The 13,658-nt window shown below is 48.6% G+C and overlaps 2 protein-coding genes across 9 annotated transcripts in view; both read left to right on the top strand.

Annotated features, from left to right (window-relative positions):
- The window catches only part of LOC119252167 (saoe class I histocompatibility antigen, A alpha chain-like), a 131,391-nt gene that overhangs the window by 21,871 nt on the left and 95,862 nt on the right, over positions 1–13,658 (top strand). The window lies entirely within an intron of this gene.
- Positions 4,240–7,865, top strand: LOC119252169 (class I histocompatibility antigen, Gogo-B*0103 alpha chain-like). The gene is given in 8 exon segments (XM_054698615.1): positions 4,240–4,349; positions 4,654–4,923; positions 5,148–5,423; positions 5,993–6,268; positions 6,395–6,475; positions 6,478–6,510; positions 7,367–7,399; positions 7,767–7,865. Coding segments are annotated over 8 exon segments (1,038 nt in total). The 5' UTR covers positions 4,240–4,285; the 3' UTR covers positions 7,772–7,865.

Genomic DNA, 13,658 nt, shown 5'->3' with positions numbered 1-13,658 from the left:
GTGAATAGCAAATATTAGTTATTATCAAAATCATTTATCAGAAATAAATTACACAATACCTGACACTATCAAACACTTGGCAGATCCCCCTCAGTCACGTGTTCTCAGGCTCTGAGCCTCTTCTGTAGGACCCGCCATCTTGTCACTTGTGGACTTCTAGTGAGTCCTGCATCTGGGACGTGACGGTGAGGGAAATCAGACACGGGGGACTGTCATGTCCAGCATGCAGTAAATCTTTATTGTCTTAGTGCTCATTATATATTATTTTAATTGCAGCAGGTGTAACATCAAAGCATATCATATACTGACAACACATATGAATGATTAGTCTACTTTCTTACTATTATCTATTTACTTCAGACAGTAGGGTACCAGGTGGTTAGTTCTCACGCATATAATCTTATCGCCCCCTAGCCAGAGCCTGGGAAGTTCACTCATTATATTTGTTATTCTAAGACTGTGGAGATGTAGAGGCATGACTCCACACAGGTCACTTTCCGGGCACTCAACACCAGGTCCTGTCACTCAGAGGTTTTCCTCCGAGATGCATGTGTTTTCACATGCCTTTGGGACTCAGGTCAAGGCCCTTCTGCTCACTGCGTGGGGTCTCTCCCAACAGTCACTGAATGATTTTGCCTTAGAATTTCTACCTGACAAAGGTGAGCTGGATGGACAGACACCTTCCCACTGAAAAGAGCTAAAAATGTGAGATATGTATGAGATACAAAACCATCTTCTTAAAAGCATTAGAACCGAAAATATAGTAATGAATGCCCACACACAGTAGAGAATGGGGAAACCCTACGTGGGCCCCACAGAAAACAGCATCTTGAGGAGGGAGGAAGGGCTGCGAGGGCCCCACCCAGAGCAGACACAGAGCCCAGCCCTTCAGCTCTGTGCTGAGCCTGACGACCACCACCCGCCGTCCCTTTCAAAATTTAGGAAGACTTGCTTTATTCTGGTTATGATGTGTGTGTATAGACACATATATATGGTACAGTTCTTAGGATATAGTCTGTATTCACTATTAAAAAAAAAATGTTGGGCCTCCCCGGTGGCACAGCCAATTGAGCACAGCACTTTGAAGCTGTCCACAGCCTCTGCAGCGTGGGTTTGATTCCTGGGTCAGCAAGGGAAACACTCACATGGCGCAGCAGATCTCTCCTGGCTCACCCATTCCTCCCCTCAGCAGTGTATTTCAGTCAGTCTGCCTGTTCTGTTCCCTGCTCTGTCTCTGGTGAATTTTCTCACCCTCCAGCACATCTGCCCTGTACCCCAGGTCTTGCATGCATAAATAAATAAGTCTTTAAAAAAAATTAAAATGTTACAATCAAAGCATTTTCAGACCAAGAGGGAGTAAAAAACAGTGGCAGCTGTTGTTAACAATGAGAAACAGAAAAGCATGGAAATGAAGCCTCATGTTTGGTAATGACCTATCATTGTCAACCTTCCCCAGGCAGGGCCAGCACCTGAGCCCAGAGGAGAAGGGTTGCACAGGAGAGAGCAGGAGGGAGGGATCAGGGACATGGACAGAGACCACCTGTCCAGTATGAAGAGCTGTGGGGCCCTGGACAGGGAGGCTCAGAAAAGCAGGGAGCATCTTCTCAAGCCTGAGAGAAAGAATCTGGAGACAAAGGAAACCCAGTTTCTGATGACATAGAGCACATAGAAGTCACTTCTGCCCCAATCCAAAGTACTATGTCTCAAGGAAACTAATTTGTATGAGGTGAATTAGACCTTTTGGGAGGGGGGCACTACTATCTTTACTTGAAGGGATGGATGACAAAAACTATCATTATTTAGATTTGGTTATTTTGTACACACTTTCTAGAAAATGAATGTGAGCTGTCCCTTTAAGAAAATCAACTGACAGTTGATAAATGATAGTAATTAACTGCCTTGATAAAGTGCAAGCTCCAGGTGAAAACCAGACAGTGAAAAATTGTGTCCCATCACTGTAAACTTGACAACTTCCAGTAGCCACTTACTTTTCTTTGGGGATTTTTGGAACATAAAACATGTATGATTTTCAAAATTTGATTCTAGAATAATTAGCATAAATATCAGGTGAAACAATGCATCACTGTTTTTTAAATGACTCTTTTTTTTTTTAAAGATTTATTTATTTATTTATTTATATAAGCACTGGGTAGAGTCAGAAGCATGGGAGGGTAAGAGAATTCATCAGAGCCAGAGCGTGGAGCAGAGCAGGCAGACTGACGAAATACACTGCTGAGGGGAGCAGCGGGAGGCAGGAGAGGTCTGCAAGCCGTGTGGGACCCTCCCCGGTTGGCCAGGGATCGAACCGGTGCTGCAGAGGCTGTGGGCAGCTTCACAACCCAGTGCTCAACCGCTGCGCCACCGGGGAGGCCCTAATGCATCACTTTTTTTTTTAATTAATAAACTTTATTTTTATATTCCGCATACAATTGCAACCCCCTTATTTTGACCCCAATCCCTCCCCTCCCCATTCTCCACCCCCCATAGAGTGTCTCTGGTTCATAGTTGTTTGTTGATTTTGATTTTCACTTTCTTATAGTTATTCATTTTCCTGGTCCCTTATTTAAGTTTTCTAGATTCCTGCTATGAGTGAGACCATCCGGTATTTTTCTTTTTCTTTCTGGCTTATTTCACTGAGCATGATCCCTTCCAGTGCCATCCATGTTGCTGCAAATTGCATGTGTTTATCTTTTTTGAATGCTGAGTAATTTTCCATGGTGTATATGGACCACATCTTCTTGATCCAGTCATCTATTTTTGGGCATTTGGGTTGTTTCCAAAGCTTAGCTATTGTAAACAGTGCTGCTGTAAACATAGGGGTGCAGGTGCTCTTTGCAATTGATGTTTCTGTGTACTTTGGGTAAATACCTAGGAGTGGAATTGCTGGATCATATGGAAGCTCTATGTTTAGTAGGTCCAGAAATCTCCACACAGCTCTCCATAGTGGTTGGACCAGTTTGCACTCCCACCAACAGTGCAGGAGAGTTCCTTTTTCTCCACACCCTCGCCAACATTTGTTGTTGCTAGTTTTTTTAATATTTGCCATTCTCACTGGTGTGAGATGGTATCTCATGGTAGTTTTGATTTGCATTTCCCTGACTACAAGTGATGTTGAACATTTTTTCATATGCCTGTTGGCCATTTGCATTTCCTCTTCAGAGAAGTTTCTTTTTAGCTCTTCTGCCCATTTTTTGACTGGATTATTTTCTTTGTTGTTGTTGAGTCTCATCAGCTCTTTGCAGATTTTTGTGATCAGTCCTTTATCATTAGTGTTGGGTGCAAAAATGTTCTCCCAGTCGGTGGGGCTTCTCTTTGCTTTGGTTATTGTCTCTTTTGCTGTGCAGAGCTCTTTAATTTGACTAATGCATCACTTTTTAAAGTCATGTATTAGTTCAAGATTAATAATCAGTAGAGGCCTATGGAATTAATATAACAGAACAGAAAACATCCAATGATACTCTTCTACCACTCACTTTGTACATAATATTTGAAAAACCACCACTTGTATAGTTTCAATTTATTGCAGAAGTGGAACAAAGTTAAATAGTCACAATTATGTGAAAAGTACTTAAAATGCTATTTTCACATATTTCAGAGAGGCTGTATAGTTTTCCATCGGCCAACCAAAACAAAGAGTAAATGCAGGAGAAACTATGACAATCCAACATGCTTCCAGTGAGAGAGAGAAGAAAAATTGCAAAAATATAAGCTGTAAAAGATCCACTCATGACCCTGATTATTTTCATTAAATATCTACATTTCTTTAAGACACTTGGAACAAACATTGGGTTATTAATATTATTCTAAATTAAATGAAAATATCTTTAAATTGTTTTTATTCCTCATGTAGCAAATACTGAGAGCTTTAACCTCCTAAACTTATACTTGGGTTCTGGCTAATTTGTAAAACTGCAGAGATCCTGAAACAAAAAAGCTTAAAAAATCGCTGCCCCAGTCCCGGGCCTGGACTCAGGGAGGCAACAGTGTGGCAATGGCCTTGGAGCAGGAGAGGAGGGGAAAGCAAAGACCCACGTATCTGGTGTGGTTCTCAGTGTCTCAGCCCTGTGGGCTGTGCAGGGGGCAGGGAAGGTTACTCTTGGGGATTCCTCATCTCCCCACGTTTTCACATCTCTCTCCCACAACAGGTGTCAAGACCTCCTTTGAATACTGGTGTGTCACCCCCAGTTCTCACTCCCCATTGCCTGGAGGTCTCCAAAGACTCCAATCAGCATCACAGCTGCAACCAGTGTGGACTCAGTCTCCCCAGACTTCACGAGAACCCGTCATGAGGCCCCCAACTCTCCTGCTGCTGCTCTCGGGGGCCCTGGCCCTGACAGAGACCTGGGCAGGTGAGTGCAGGCTTTGGAGAGAAAAGGCCACTGAGGACGGGGGTAGTAGACGAACCCCAGGCGGGGGCAAGGCCCCAGGAAAGACTCCTCACCCCCACTGCTGACCCTGTTGTCCCCCTTGACCCCACCCTGCCCTGACCCCTTTCTGTCCCTCTCAGCCTCCAGCTGCCCCTCTGAGTCTGCAGCCTTCTCATCAGCTGCCCCATTTCAATCTCAGGAGCCCCCTCGCCCTCCTCCCCTCCTGCCCCGTCTCCCCGGGACCCACAGGAGGAGGGTCAGCCCGGGTCTCCCCTCCCGCCCCCAGGCTCCCACTCCCTGAGGTATTTCTCCACCGCGATGTCCCGGCCCGGCCTCGGGGAGCCTCGGTACGTGGAGGTGGGCTACGTGGACGACACGCAGTTCGCGCGGTTCGACAGCGACTCCCCGGGCCAGAGGATGGAGCCGCAGGCGCCCTGGATGGTGCAGGAGGGGCAGGAGTACTGGGCGCGGGAGACGCGGAGAGCTAAGACCAACGCGCAGTCGATTCGAGAGAACCTGCTCACCCTGCGCCGCTACTACAACCAGAGCGCGGCCGGTGAGCGGGGCGGGCCCGGGGCGCTCACGACCCCACCCCCGCGGGCGGGCGGGACCCCAGACCCCGGCCCGAGCGTCCCCCGAGGCAGGGGGACCCGCCGGACCCTCGACCCGGGACGAGCCCCGGGACGTTCCCCGCGAGGTTCCCGCGTCGGTTTCGGTTTATTCCCGGCGGGGGCGGGCGGGGTGACCGCGGGGTGACGCGGGGTGACGGGGCGGGGACAGGCTCTCACACCCTCCAGTGGATGTACGGCTGCGACGTGGGGCCCGACGGGCGCCTCCTCCGCGGGTACAGTCAGTCCGCCTATGACGGCGCCGATTACCTGGCCCTGAACCGGGACCTGCGCTCCTGGACCGCGGCGGACACGGCCGCCCAGATCTCCCGGCGCAAATTGGAGGCGGCGGGATACGCGGATCAGCTGAGGAACTACCTGGAGGGCACGTGCGTGGAGGGGCTTCGCAGAGACCTGGAGAACTGGAAGGAGACGCTGCAGCGCGTAGGTAAGACGGGCCGCGGGTCTCCCAACCCCCCTCAGGCCGGCACTCGGGGAGTCAGGGTCACAGCAGCGCCCCCTGTCTAGTCAGGGGGGGAGGATCCCCCCTGGGTTTCCTGACTGCCCAGAGGACCCCACTTTTCCTCAGAACAGTTAAGGAATCCAGTCTCTCCTGAGCCTGAGGGGAGACCAGCCCTGGAATCACCCTTCACCGGATCCTTCTGACCCGGCAGCCCTCTTGGGAACCATCAGTTTCTCCCTCAGGGTCTTGTTACTGGTCTGAGGACATTTTTCTGATCTGACTCCTGCATTTCTGAGTCTCCAGGTCAGGAGCAAAAGTCTGTGCTCTCCTCCCTAGAGAACTGCGTCCTCCTATCCAGAGTTGTCCTCCTAATTCTAGAACTTTCTAAGGAATAAGAGATTATCCCAGACTCCCCAGACCAGGCTGGTTTTTAGATTTTGTGCTTCCTCTTTCCTAACCCACTGCCCTGTCCATTCTGAGGATGGTCACAGGAGGGTTCTTCAGGGTCCATGAGAGAAAAACCCAGAGTGTGTAAGTTCCACCCTTCTCCTCAGATGCCCCAAAGACATACGTGACCCACCACCCCATCTCTGAGCATGAGGTCACCCTGAGGTGCTGGGCCCTGGGCTTCTACCCTGCGCACATCACCCTGACCTGGCAGCGAGATGGGGAGGACCTGACCCAGGACACGGAGCTGGTGGAGACCAGGCCTGGGGGGGACGGAACCTTCCAGAAGTGGGCGGCTGTGGTGGTGCCTTCTGGAGAGGAGCAGAGATACACGTGCCATGTGCAGCATGAGGGGCTGCTGGAACCCCGAATCCTGACTTGGGGTAAGGAGGGGAACGTAGCACAGAGCTTCTCAGGGGCATCAGGAGCCCTTCTGGAGACCTTCAGAGCATCAGATGGAGGCCTGGGGCTCAGGGTCTCCTCGTCCCTTCCCTTCCCTTTCCTTCCAGTGCCCCCTCCTCAGTCCTCCGTCCCCACCACGGGCATCATTGCTGGCCTGGTTCTTGGAGCTGTGCTCACTGGAGTTGCACTGGTGCAGCTGTGATGTGGAAGAAGAAGTGCTCAGGTAGGGAAGGAAGTGGGGGGATCATGTCCACGGGGGCTTTCAGGACGCAGGTAGAACTAGCCCTAGCTGGTAATGGGAAGTACCATTGTAGCAGCAGGATGAGCACAGGGCAGGTTCTCTATGACCCGAGCAGACAGGTGAAGGAGGAGTCCTGGAGCCCTTGGTGGCTTTTTTAGGCTTTTATTGAGTTTACCAGGTACACGGCAGGCAGGGGTATGGAGGAGGGGGCAGCGGGGGGGCTGGCAGGCCTCCCAGTCCCCGCAAATCTTCACTCTTTCTGGACTGTCCAGCGTTCTCTCGTAGCCTCTGCTTCTCTACTGGTGCTGCCCTCTCACTTGTTCTCCTTCTGGTGGTTCTGCTGGTCCACTGGCATCCCCGTGACACCGTCCTTATAAGCGCACTCTCAGCCCAGGTGATTCTCACCTACGTATGCCCACACCCTACTCCAGGTGCCCGCCATCAGGCATGCATTTAATCGAATGGCGGGAGTGCAAAAAGCCTGACACGGTTTTTACTTACCGTACAACCATCCACACACGTGTGTTGCCCAGTCTGGAGCTGATTACTAACCCTCTTTTGTAAAGCATTTTTGAAAATGAATCACATTGTTCACCTTGATAATTCTGGTGATGGGGCCCTGATTCCAGCAAACAGCAGAGGGGAAGGGCCCTGCTGAGGACAGACCCAGGAGGCAGTTGGTCCAGTCCCCTCTCATCTCCTTTCTTGGTATTTCTTGGTCCTGCCCTAACTGTCCAGTCACAGTTCTGGAAACTTCCCTGTGGTCCACACTTGGGGATTCCTTTAGGATTTCATAGCCTGGCTCCTCTCTGGTCTCACATGGTGCTTCTTCCCACAGGAGGACAAGGAGGAAGCTGCACTCAGGCTGCAGGTAAGTGTGTGTAGGGTAAATGATTGTCAGGCTTTTCTTGCCATTAGGATTGATGATGGATCCTTGCGGTCCTGAATGCATGCCTGATGGCGGGCACCTGGAGTAGGGTGTGGGCATATGTAGGTGGGATTCACCTGGGCTGAGACAGGGCTTATAAGGGCAGCGTCTGGGAACAGAACCACCAGAAGGAGAACAAGCCAGAGATGGAAGTGAACACCAGAGAGAGCCCAGTAAAGTGGAGATTCGCAGGGGACTGGGAGGGTGATGGGGAAGCTGTGAGGGGGACATTCTGAGGATGCGGTGGACTATGGAGAATGTGACACTTGGGTGTTTCTTTGAATTCTTTTATGATCCTTTTCCTTCACAGTGTGAGCCAGCTGCCTTGTGGGGGCTGAGTGATGCAGGATTTCTTCTCATCCGCACTTTGTGACTTTAAGATCTTCTGGTTTCGTTTGCTGCAAAGGGCATCTGATGTGTTTCTGTTCTTAGTAGATAATGTGAGGAGGTGGGGAGACTGGCCCAGCCCTGCCCACCAGGCCCTCCCCACACTTACCTGTGTCTCTTCCTGATGACTTTCCTGCTCCAGCAGAAGTAGCTTAGTCTGTGTCTACCTGTCTTTGTGATTTCCTCAAGAATAGTAACTACTTCCCTCTTGAAATAATAATTGAGTTCTGAAATTACTGTTTGTAAGCTTGCCTGATGGGTTTGGTGGGCTAATAAAAATGATTCCTAAAATTTGAGATGAAATGAATAGGAAACCTTTCAGAATCACGTGTTTGCTGTGCTGAGTCTGGGCAGGTGGGGGCTGGAGAGGCTGTGAGGAGCCTAGGGGGACGGGGCCTGTGTCCAGTCGGGGTTCAGTGCATCGGGGGCTTTGACATGGTCACTCCTCAGGGGTCATCTCTCTGCTCCTTTGTCCTTGTCCTTCAGGAGCACCTGTCCCAGCAGGGCCTGTGATCACAGGGTCAGACCCTACCTGGCCTTGTGCTGTCATGTTTGAGCAGGGAGTGCTTGTGTGGCCGGGTCAGCCCAGGCTCAGCTCAGGGTCTAGCGTTCCTATGGATTCCTATTTTTTGTTTTGTTTTGTTTTTTTGCTTTATGCCTATTCTCTTTGATGTTTAGAGACCAGGCTTCATGTCTTCTTGGTCCCTGTCTCTGACAGCAGCAGGAGCATCTGTCATTGTCCCTACAAGGCCCAGGGTGTCCCCTGCATGCAGGAGTCTGATGAGATGGATTTCCAAACTCATCTGATTTTTGGCCTCATTTAGGACTTTTTTTGGATTATTCTTTCCATCTTTTCCAACAAAATCCTGGTATTACTAGAGAGGAGGATTTGATAATTTCCTGATGGATTTAGATAAGTTCCTGATAGATTTCTATTTTTCTCTACAGCTTCCCCCTGTAACCCTGCCCTTAAATGTAGTAACCCCAGTGCTGGTGCTAATCGCGACCCATGGGTTGATGGAGCCAGTTATTGTCATAGCTGGCTGAAAAATAGGACCCATAAGCCTAGGAACTTGGGCCTCCTTGGTGGAACATGGGTTAAGTCTCAGCGCTATCACCTCTGCACCCTGAGTTCAATCCCCAGCCAGGGAGCTACCCACTTACGATGCAGCAGACCTCTCCTGTTTTGCCCGCTGCTCCCCTTAGCAGTGTATTTCAGTAAATCTGCCTGTTCTGCTCCCCACTTTCTCTGGTGAATCCTCTTACCAACCCCACCCATACACTCCGACCTACACCCCAGTTCTTCTACACAAATATAAATAAATCTTAAAAAAAAACAACTACAAACCCCTTTTCAAAAGAAATACACCTGTGTAATGTGTCACATTAATAAAGACACTGTCTCTAGAATGGGGAAGTGGTCTACAATGATGACACAACTGATAACTGTTGCACCAGATGTGTGACTGACTGTTTATGCAACTCGGAAAACCCAATGAAATAAAAACACGCACAACTTGCAGCCTGAGGAGAGTGTGTCCTAGTGGGGAGAGGAGACTGGGGACTGTATGACAGCATATCAGACAGTAACCCACGCGTGTCTGGTTAGAAGTGGGTAAGGGATGTGGGAAGGTGACAGGATGGTTATCTTCCCAGCGTGGTCAGTGTGGGTCTCACTCAAGTGACCTTTGAGAAAAAGCTGATGGACATGTTGCCCACAAGGATGTGATGTGCAGGGAAGTTCAGTCCAGGCAGGACAACCTCCAGTGCAGATGCCCGAGCAGGAATGTATCTGTGTGACTGACATGAGCAAGGAGGCCAAGGACTGAGCAGAGGCCAATGGAGATGGGATCTGTGTGCACCTGGATCATTCAGGCCTGAGGATGTTGGGAGGGTTTGACTCTGAGTAAGATGTGGGGTGACAAGAGCTTCTGAACAGATACACACTTGTGGGACTTCTCTCTGGTAGCTCAGTCTGGCTGCTGTGCAGCATGGAAGGGGGAGAGGGGGGAAGAGAAATGGAGGAAACCAGTGCAGGTCCCAGGGCAGAGAGGTTGGGGGCTCGTTGAGGGTGAGCAGGGAAATAACAGGAAGTGATGGGACTGTGCATATGTAGACATGGACTTTACAGTGTTTCCTACTCCTGGGCTGTGAGAAAGGGTCAAGGATGACATTCGGTGTCTCAGACTGTGCAGGCAGAGAGGTGGAGCCTCAGTGACATGGGGAGACTCCAGAAGACCCATAATTGTGCAACCCAAGCATTCACTTTAGGAAAGTTGAATCAGATCTATTAGAATTGAAAGTGATGTTGGCAGTTGGACAGACGAATCTGGGGCACAGGTGAAATGTTTGAGGTAAGTAATAGACCTGGGAGATGATGTGATGTAAATGATTTTTAAGGTCTTGAGCATGTAAGGGTCACCCAGAAAGTGATTACTGAGCAAGAGAAAGGAGCAGAATTGGACCCCCAATTCCACAGTGATGTGTAATCTGAGCAGACACCCCTAGAGCCAACTGCACAGTCTGACCCCACATGGAGATGACATGGAGAACAGGGAGCCCCCACTTCAGTGAGCACAGGAGTCACCTGGACACTCATGAAGACTCAGAAGGTCTAGAACAGAGCCTGAGAGTCTGTTATGTGGTCCCTCACCAAACCTAGGGATGGAGAATTTAGGGCTGATGCTCAGGAAGAGGCACTTTCTTCCCTGGAAGCAGGAGCAAATCACAGGGACTCTGGAGCCCAAGTTCCCATCCAAAGAGATTGAGGGAAACTATAATTTGGGAACTCAGAACTGGGGGAGCAACTTTTATGACCTCGACACCTGGCTTTTCCCTGAGGCCTGTAACTATAGTTACTCACTTGGGAGGAAGTTTGAGGACCCTTAACGTGACAGCGACACTGTTCTCCCGCGGCCAACCAGGGAGCCTGGGGAGGGCCTGGCTGAGCAGGAGAAAGGGCAGCTCCGGTCTCCTGTGCTCAGCCCTGTGGCCACACGGGGGCGCTGCCGCGCTGTTCCGGATTCTGGTGGAGCCGCCAGGACGGGGCGGGGGCTGAGGTGGGCAGAGTTGGGGGTCCAGGAGGGCGGCGTCCTGGGAGTGAGATGCTCTGTGAGGAGTCAGAGAAGCAGGGCTCAGAGGAGAGGAAACTCAGGAGCCTCCCCTGTGTGTGAGGTTTCTAGCTTTTCTCCCAGAACTCCACTCTCTAGTCCCTTCAGTGCAATACCTCGGGAAATATATATAGTTTGTATAGTTTCCTTCTACAAACTATACTTTGTTGAGGGCTATTTTTTTAAATGTTATTTTAATTGAAAATTTAATTTCAAGCAATATTTTAAAAATACTGTTATATTCACAGACATGGCAAAGGTAGTAGAGTTCCTGTATAATCCACATCATTTCCAAATTGTTAACATCTCATGTGACCACAATGCATTTGAGCAGCTAAGGAAGCAATATTTAATGCACTTTCACTAAACACTGCGCTGTATTTGGATTTCATTTATTTTCCGAATATTCTTTTCATGCTCCCACATCTCACCAAAGACACCACATGAAGTTCCAACCATGTCTCCCTAGTGCCTCTGGCTGACAGTTTCTCAAAGTTTCCTCTGCTGATGACACCTGTGAGCAGAGCTGCTCAGGCACAATGGCCTCCATTTCAGGCCATCCTCCATCAGCACATCAAGTGTACAAATATGCACTTTTGTTTTTCTTTTCTTTAGTTATTGTTGTCTTTGGAAGGAAGTCACTATGGGCAGCTTGCACTTAGTGGGGGTTCTGCTATAAACATTTACTTATGTGCAGGGTTTTTGTTTTGGTTTCTTTGTTGTTTTGCAAATGCAAGTTTTCAGATTAGTTAGGTAAATAGCAGGGACAGTGCTCGCTGGACTGTATGGTTGTTCTGTGTTTGGCTTTAAAAGAAATATCAGGTCATCCCTAGTGACTGGGTCATCCTATCCTGCCAGCAGTGATGAGGGGTCCTGTGCTGCAGTCAGCACTGGGTGTGGCCCATTTTAGGGGGCCTTTTGCCTTCTAATAAGCATGCAGTGGCATTACTGTTGTTTTTAGTCTTCTTTCCCTAATGACCTGTGATCTTGAGCATCACAGTTATCTGGCATCTGTATCCTTCAGTGGTGAAGTCTTTTGTCCATTTTTGCATTTGGATCATTTCTTTTCTTATTGTTGAGTTGTAAGACTTCATTTATAATATCAATTCTAAATACAAGTCCTTTATCAGATACATGATCTGATTTACAATCATTTCTCCAACTCTGTGTCTTACGCTCTTGTACTAATATAATAGTAAACACTAATGACTAGATACAGGCATAGATATATTCTTCTGGAAAGAGAAATGATAAATTGCTAACTGGTTTTGAGCAGGTGGCCTGCCTTACTGGAGGGCTGTGGTGGGAAGAGGGTTATTCATTTAGCTATGCAAATTCTTGAGTATAAAATTTTCCTCTGTGCTCATGAAATAATACTTTCAAAATCAAATCCTACTAAAATCCCTTCAACTGCATAATGTCCTAATCACATGCTAAGCCCAGAGCGGCACGTCTGTCATGTGATGAACCTGCTCATCATCATCTCTCACGGCCGTGGCTGCACATTGGGGTCACTCTTGGCAGTGTCCATGCTGTGACTTTTAGACAAATGTACAATGACGTGGACGCCATATTGTGTCCTACACAGTAGACTCACTGCCCTCAATATCTTCTGTGCTCCAAGGAAACAGAAGCAAAGACAGACCAGTGGAGACACATCAAACTGCAAGCTCCTGCCCAGTGAAGGAAACTGTCATTAAATGTAAAGACACCCTATGGGGAGGGGGGAGAAATAATTTGCACATCATACATCCAAGATACACGAATAATACATATGACTCAACACCCAGAAAACAACCCAATCAAAAATGGTGAGAGGAGCTAAGTGGACACTTCTCCAAAGAAGATGCAGATGGCCACACGCACATGGAAAATGCTCCCATCACACGTCATCAGGGGATGCAGATCAGAACCACAAAGAGATACCACCTCACACCTGTGAGGTGACTCATATTAACAAGACCAGAGACAACAAGTGTTGGCAAGGTGTGAGGGAAGGAATCTTCATACACTATTGCGGGATCTGGTCCAGCCCTTACAGAAACAATAAGCAGTTTCCTCAAAATATTAAACATAGATCTGCCAGAGGCCCCAGCATCCACTCCTTGGGATTTATCCAAAGAATGCAAAAGCTTATTTTAAGGGATATGCACACTCTTGTGCTCATTGCAACAATGTTTACTGCCAAAGACCAGCCTCGGCAAAATGCCATGTCAGGAGTCCCCGAAAGGATGAGACGGCCTAGGTGAAACTTTAAGGGCTGAAGGGAAGGGGATGAGGTAGTGAGGAGACACTGACACTTGATGAGGTGCAAGTATCTTCTACTCAGGGGCTCAGCAGGTCTACATTTATTCATTTTTTGCGAGAAGTAAGATGACATCATCATATGCATGGAAGCAAAGCAGAAACAATCAGTGCATTCTTTTCCCATAGACTTTTGGCTGCTATGTGCTCTCAGCAAGAAGGCAACCTTCAAGGTTAATAGATAAAAAACTAAACCTTACACTAAAACTCATTATTTCAGTTTAGACAATTACCTAAGACAGCCGATAGCCGCCAGTAACCCCTAACAGCTTAAGTCTAAGCATCAAAAGACTCTTCTATTCATATGGCCTTCAGCCGGAGACCAGCTGCTTTCTGGTTATCAGCTAACAGGGTTTTCTACCTGGAAACTTCTTTAACACTATTAACTTCATTTAAAAACT

The sequence above is a fragment of the Talpa occidentalis genome, unplaced genomic scaffold (genome assembly GCF_014898055.3).
Source record: "Talpa occidentalis isolate TD23 unplaced genomic scaffold, MPIMG_talOcc4v2.1 talOcc4.2, whole genome shotgun sequence".
In the NCBI taxonomy this organism is placed as follows: domain Eukaryota; kingdom Metazoa; phylum Chordata; class Mammalia; order Eulipotyphla; family Talpidae; genus Talpa; species Talpa occidentalis.
Note: the sequence above shows the minus strand (reverse complement) of the source record. Positions and strands in the feature narration are given on the sequence as shown.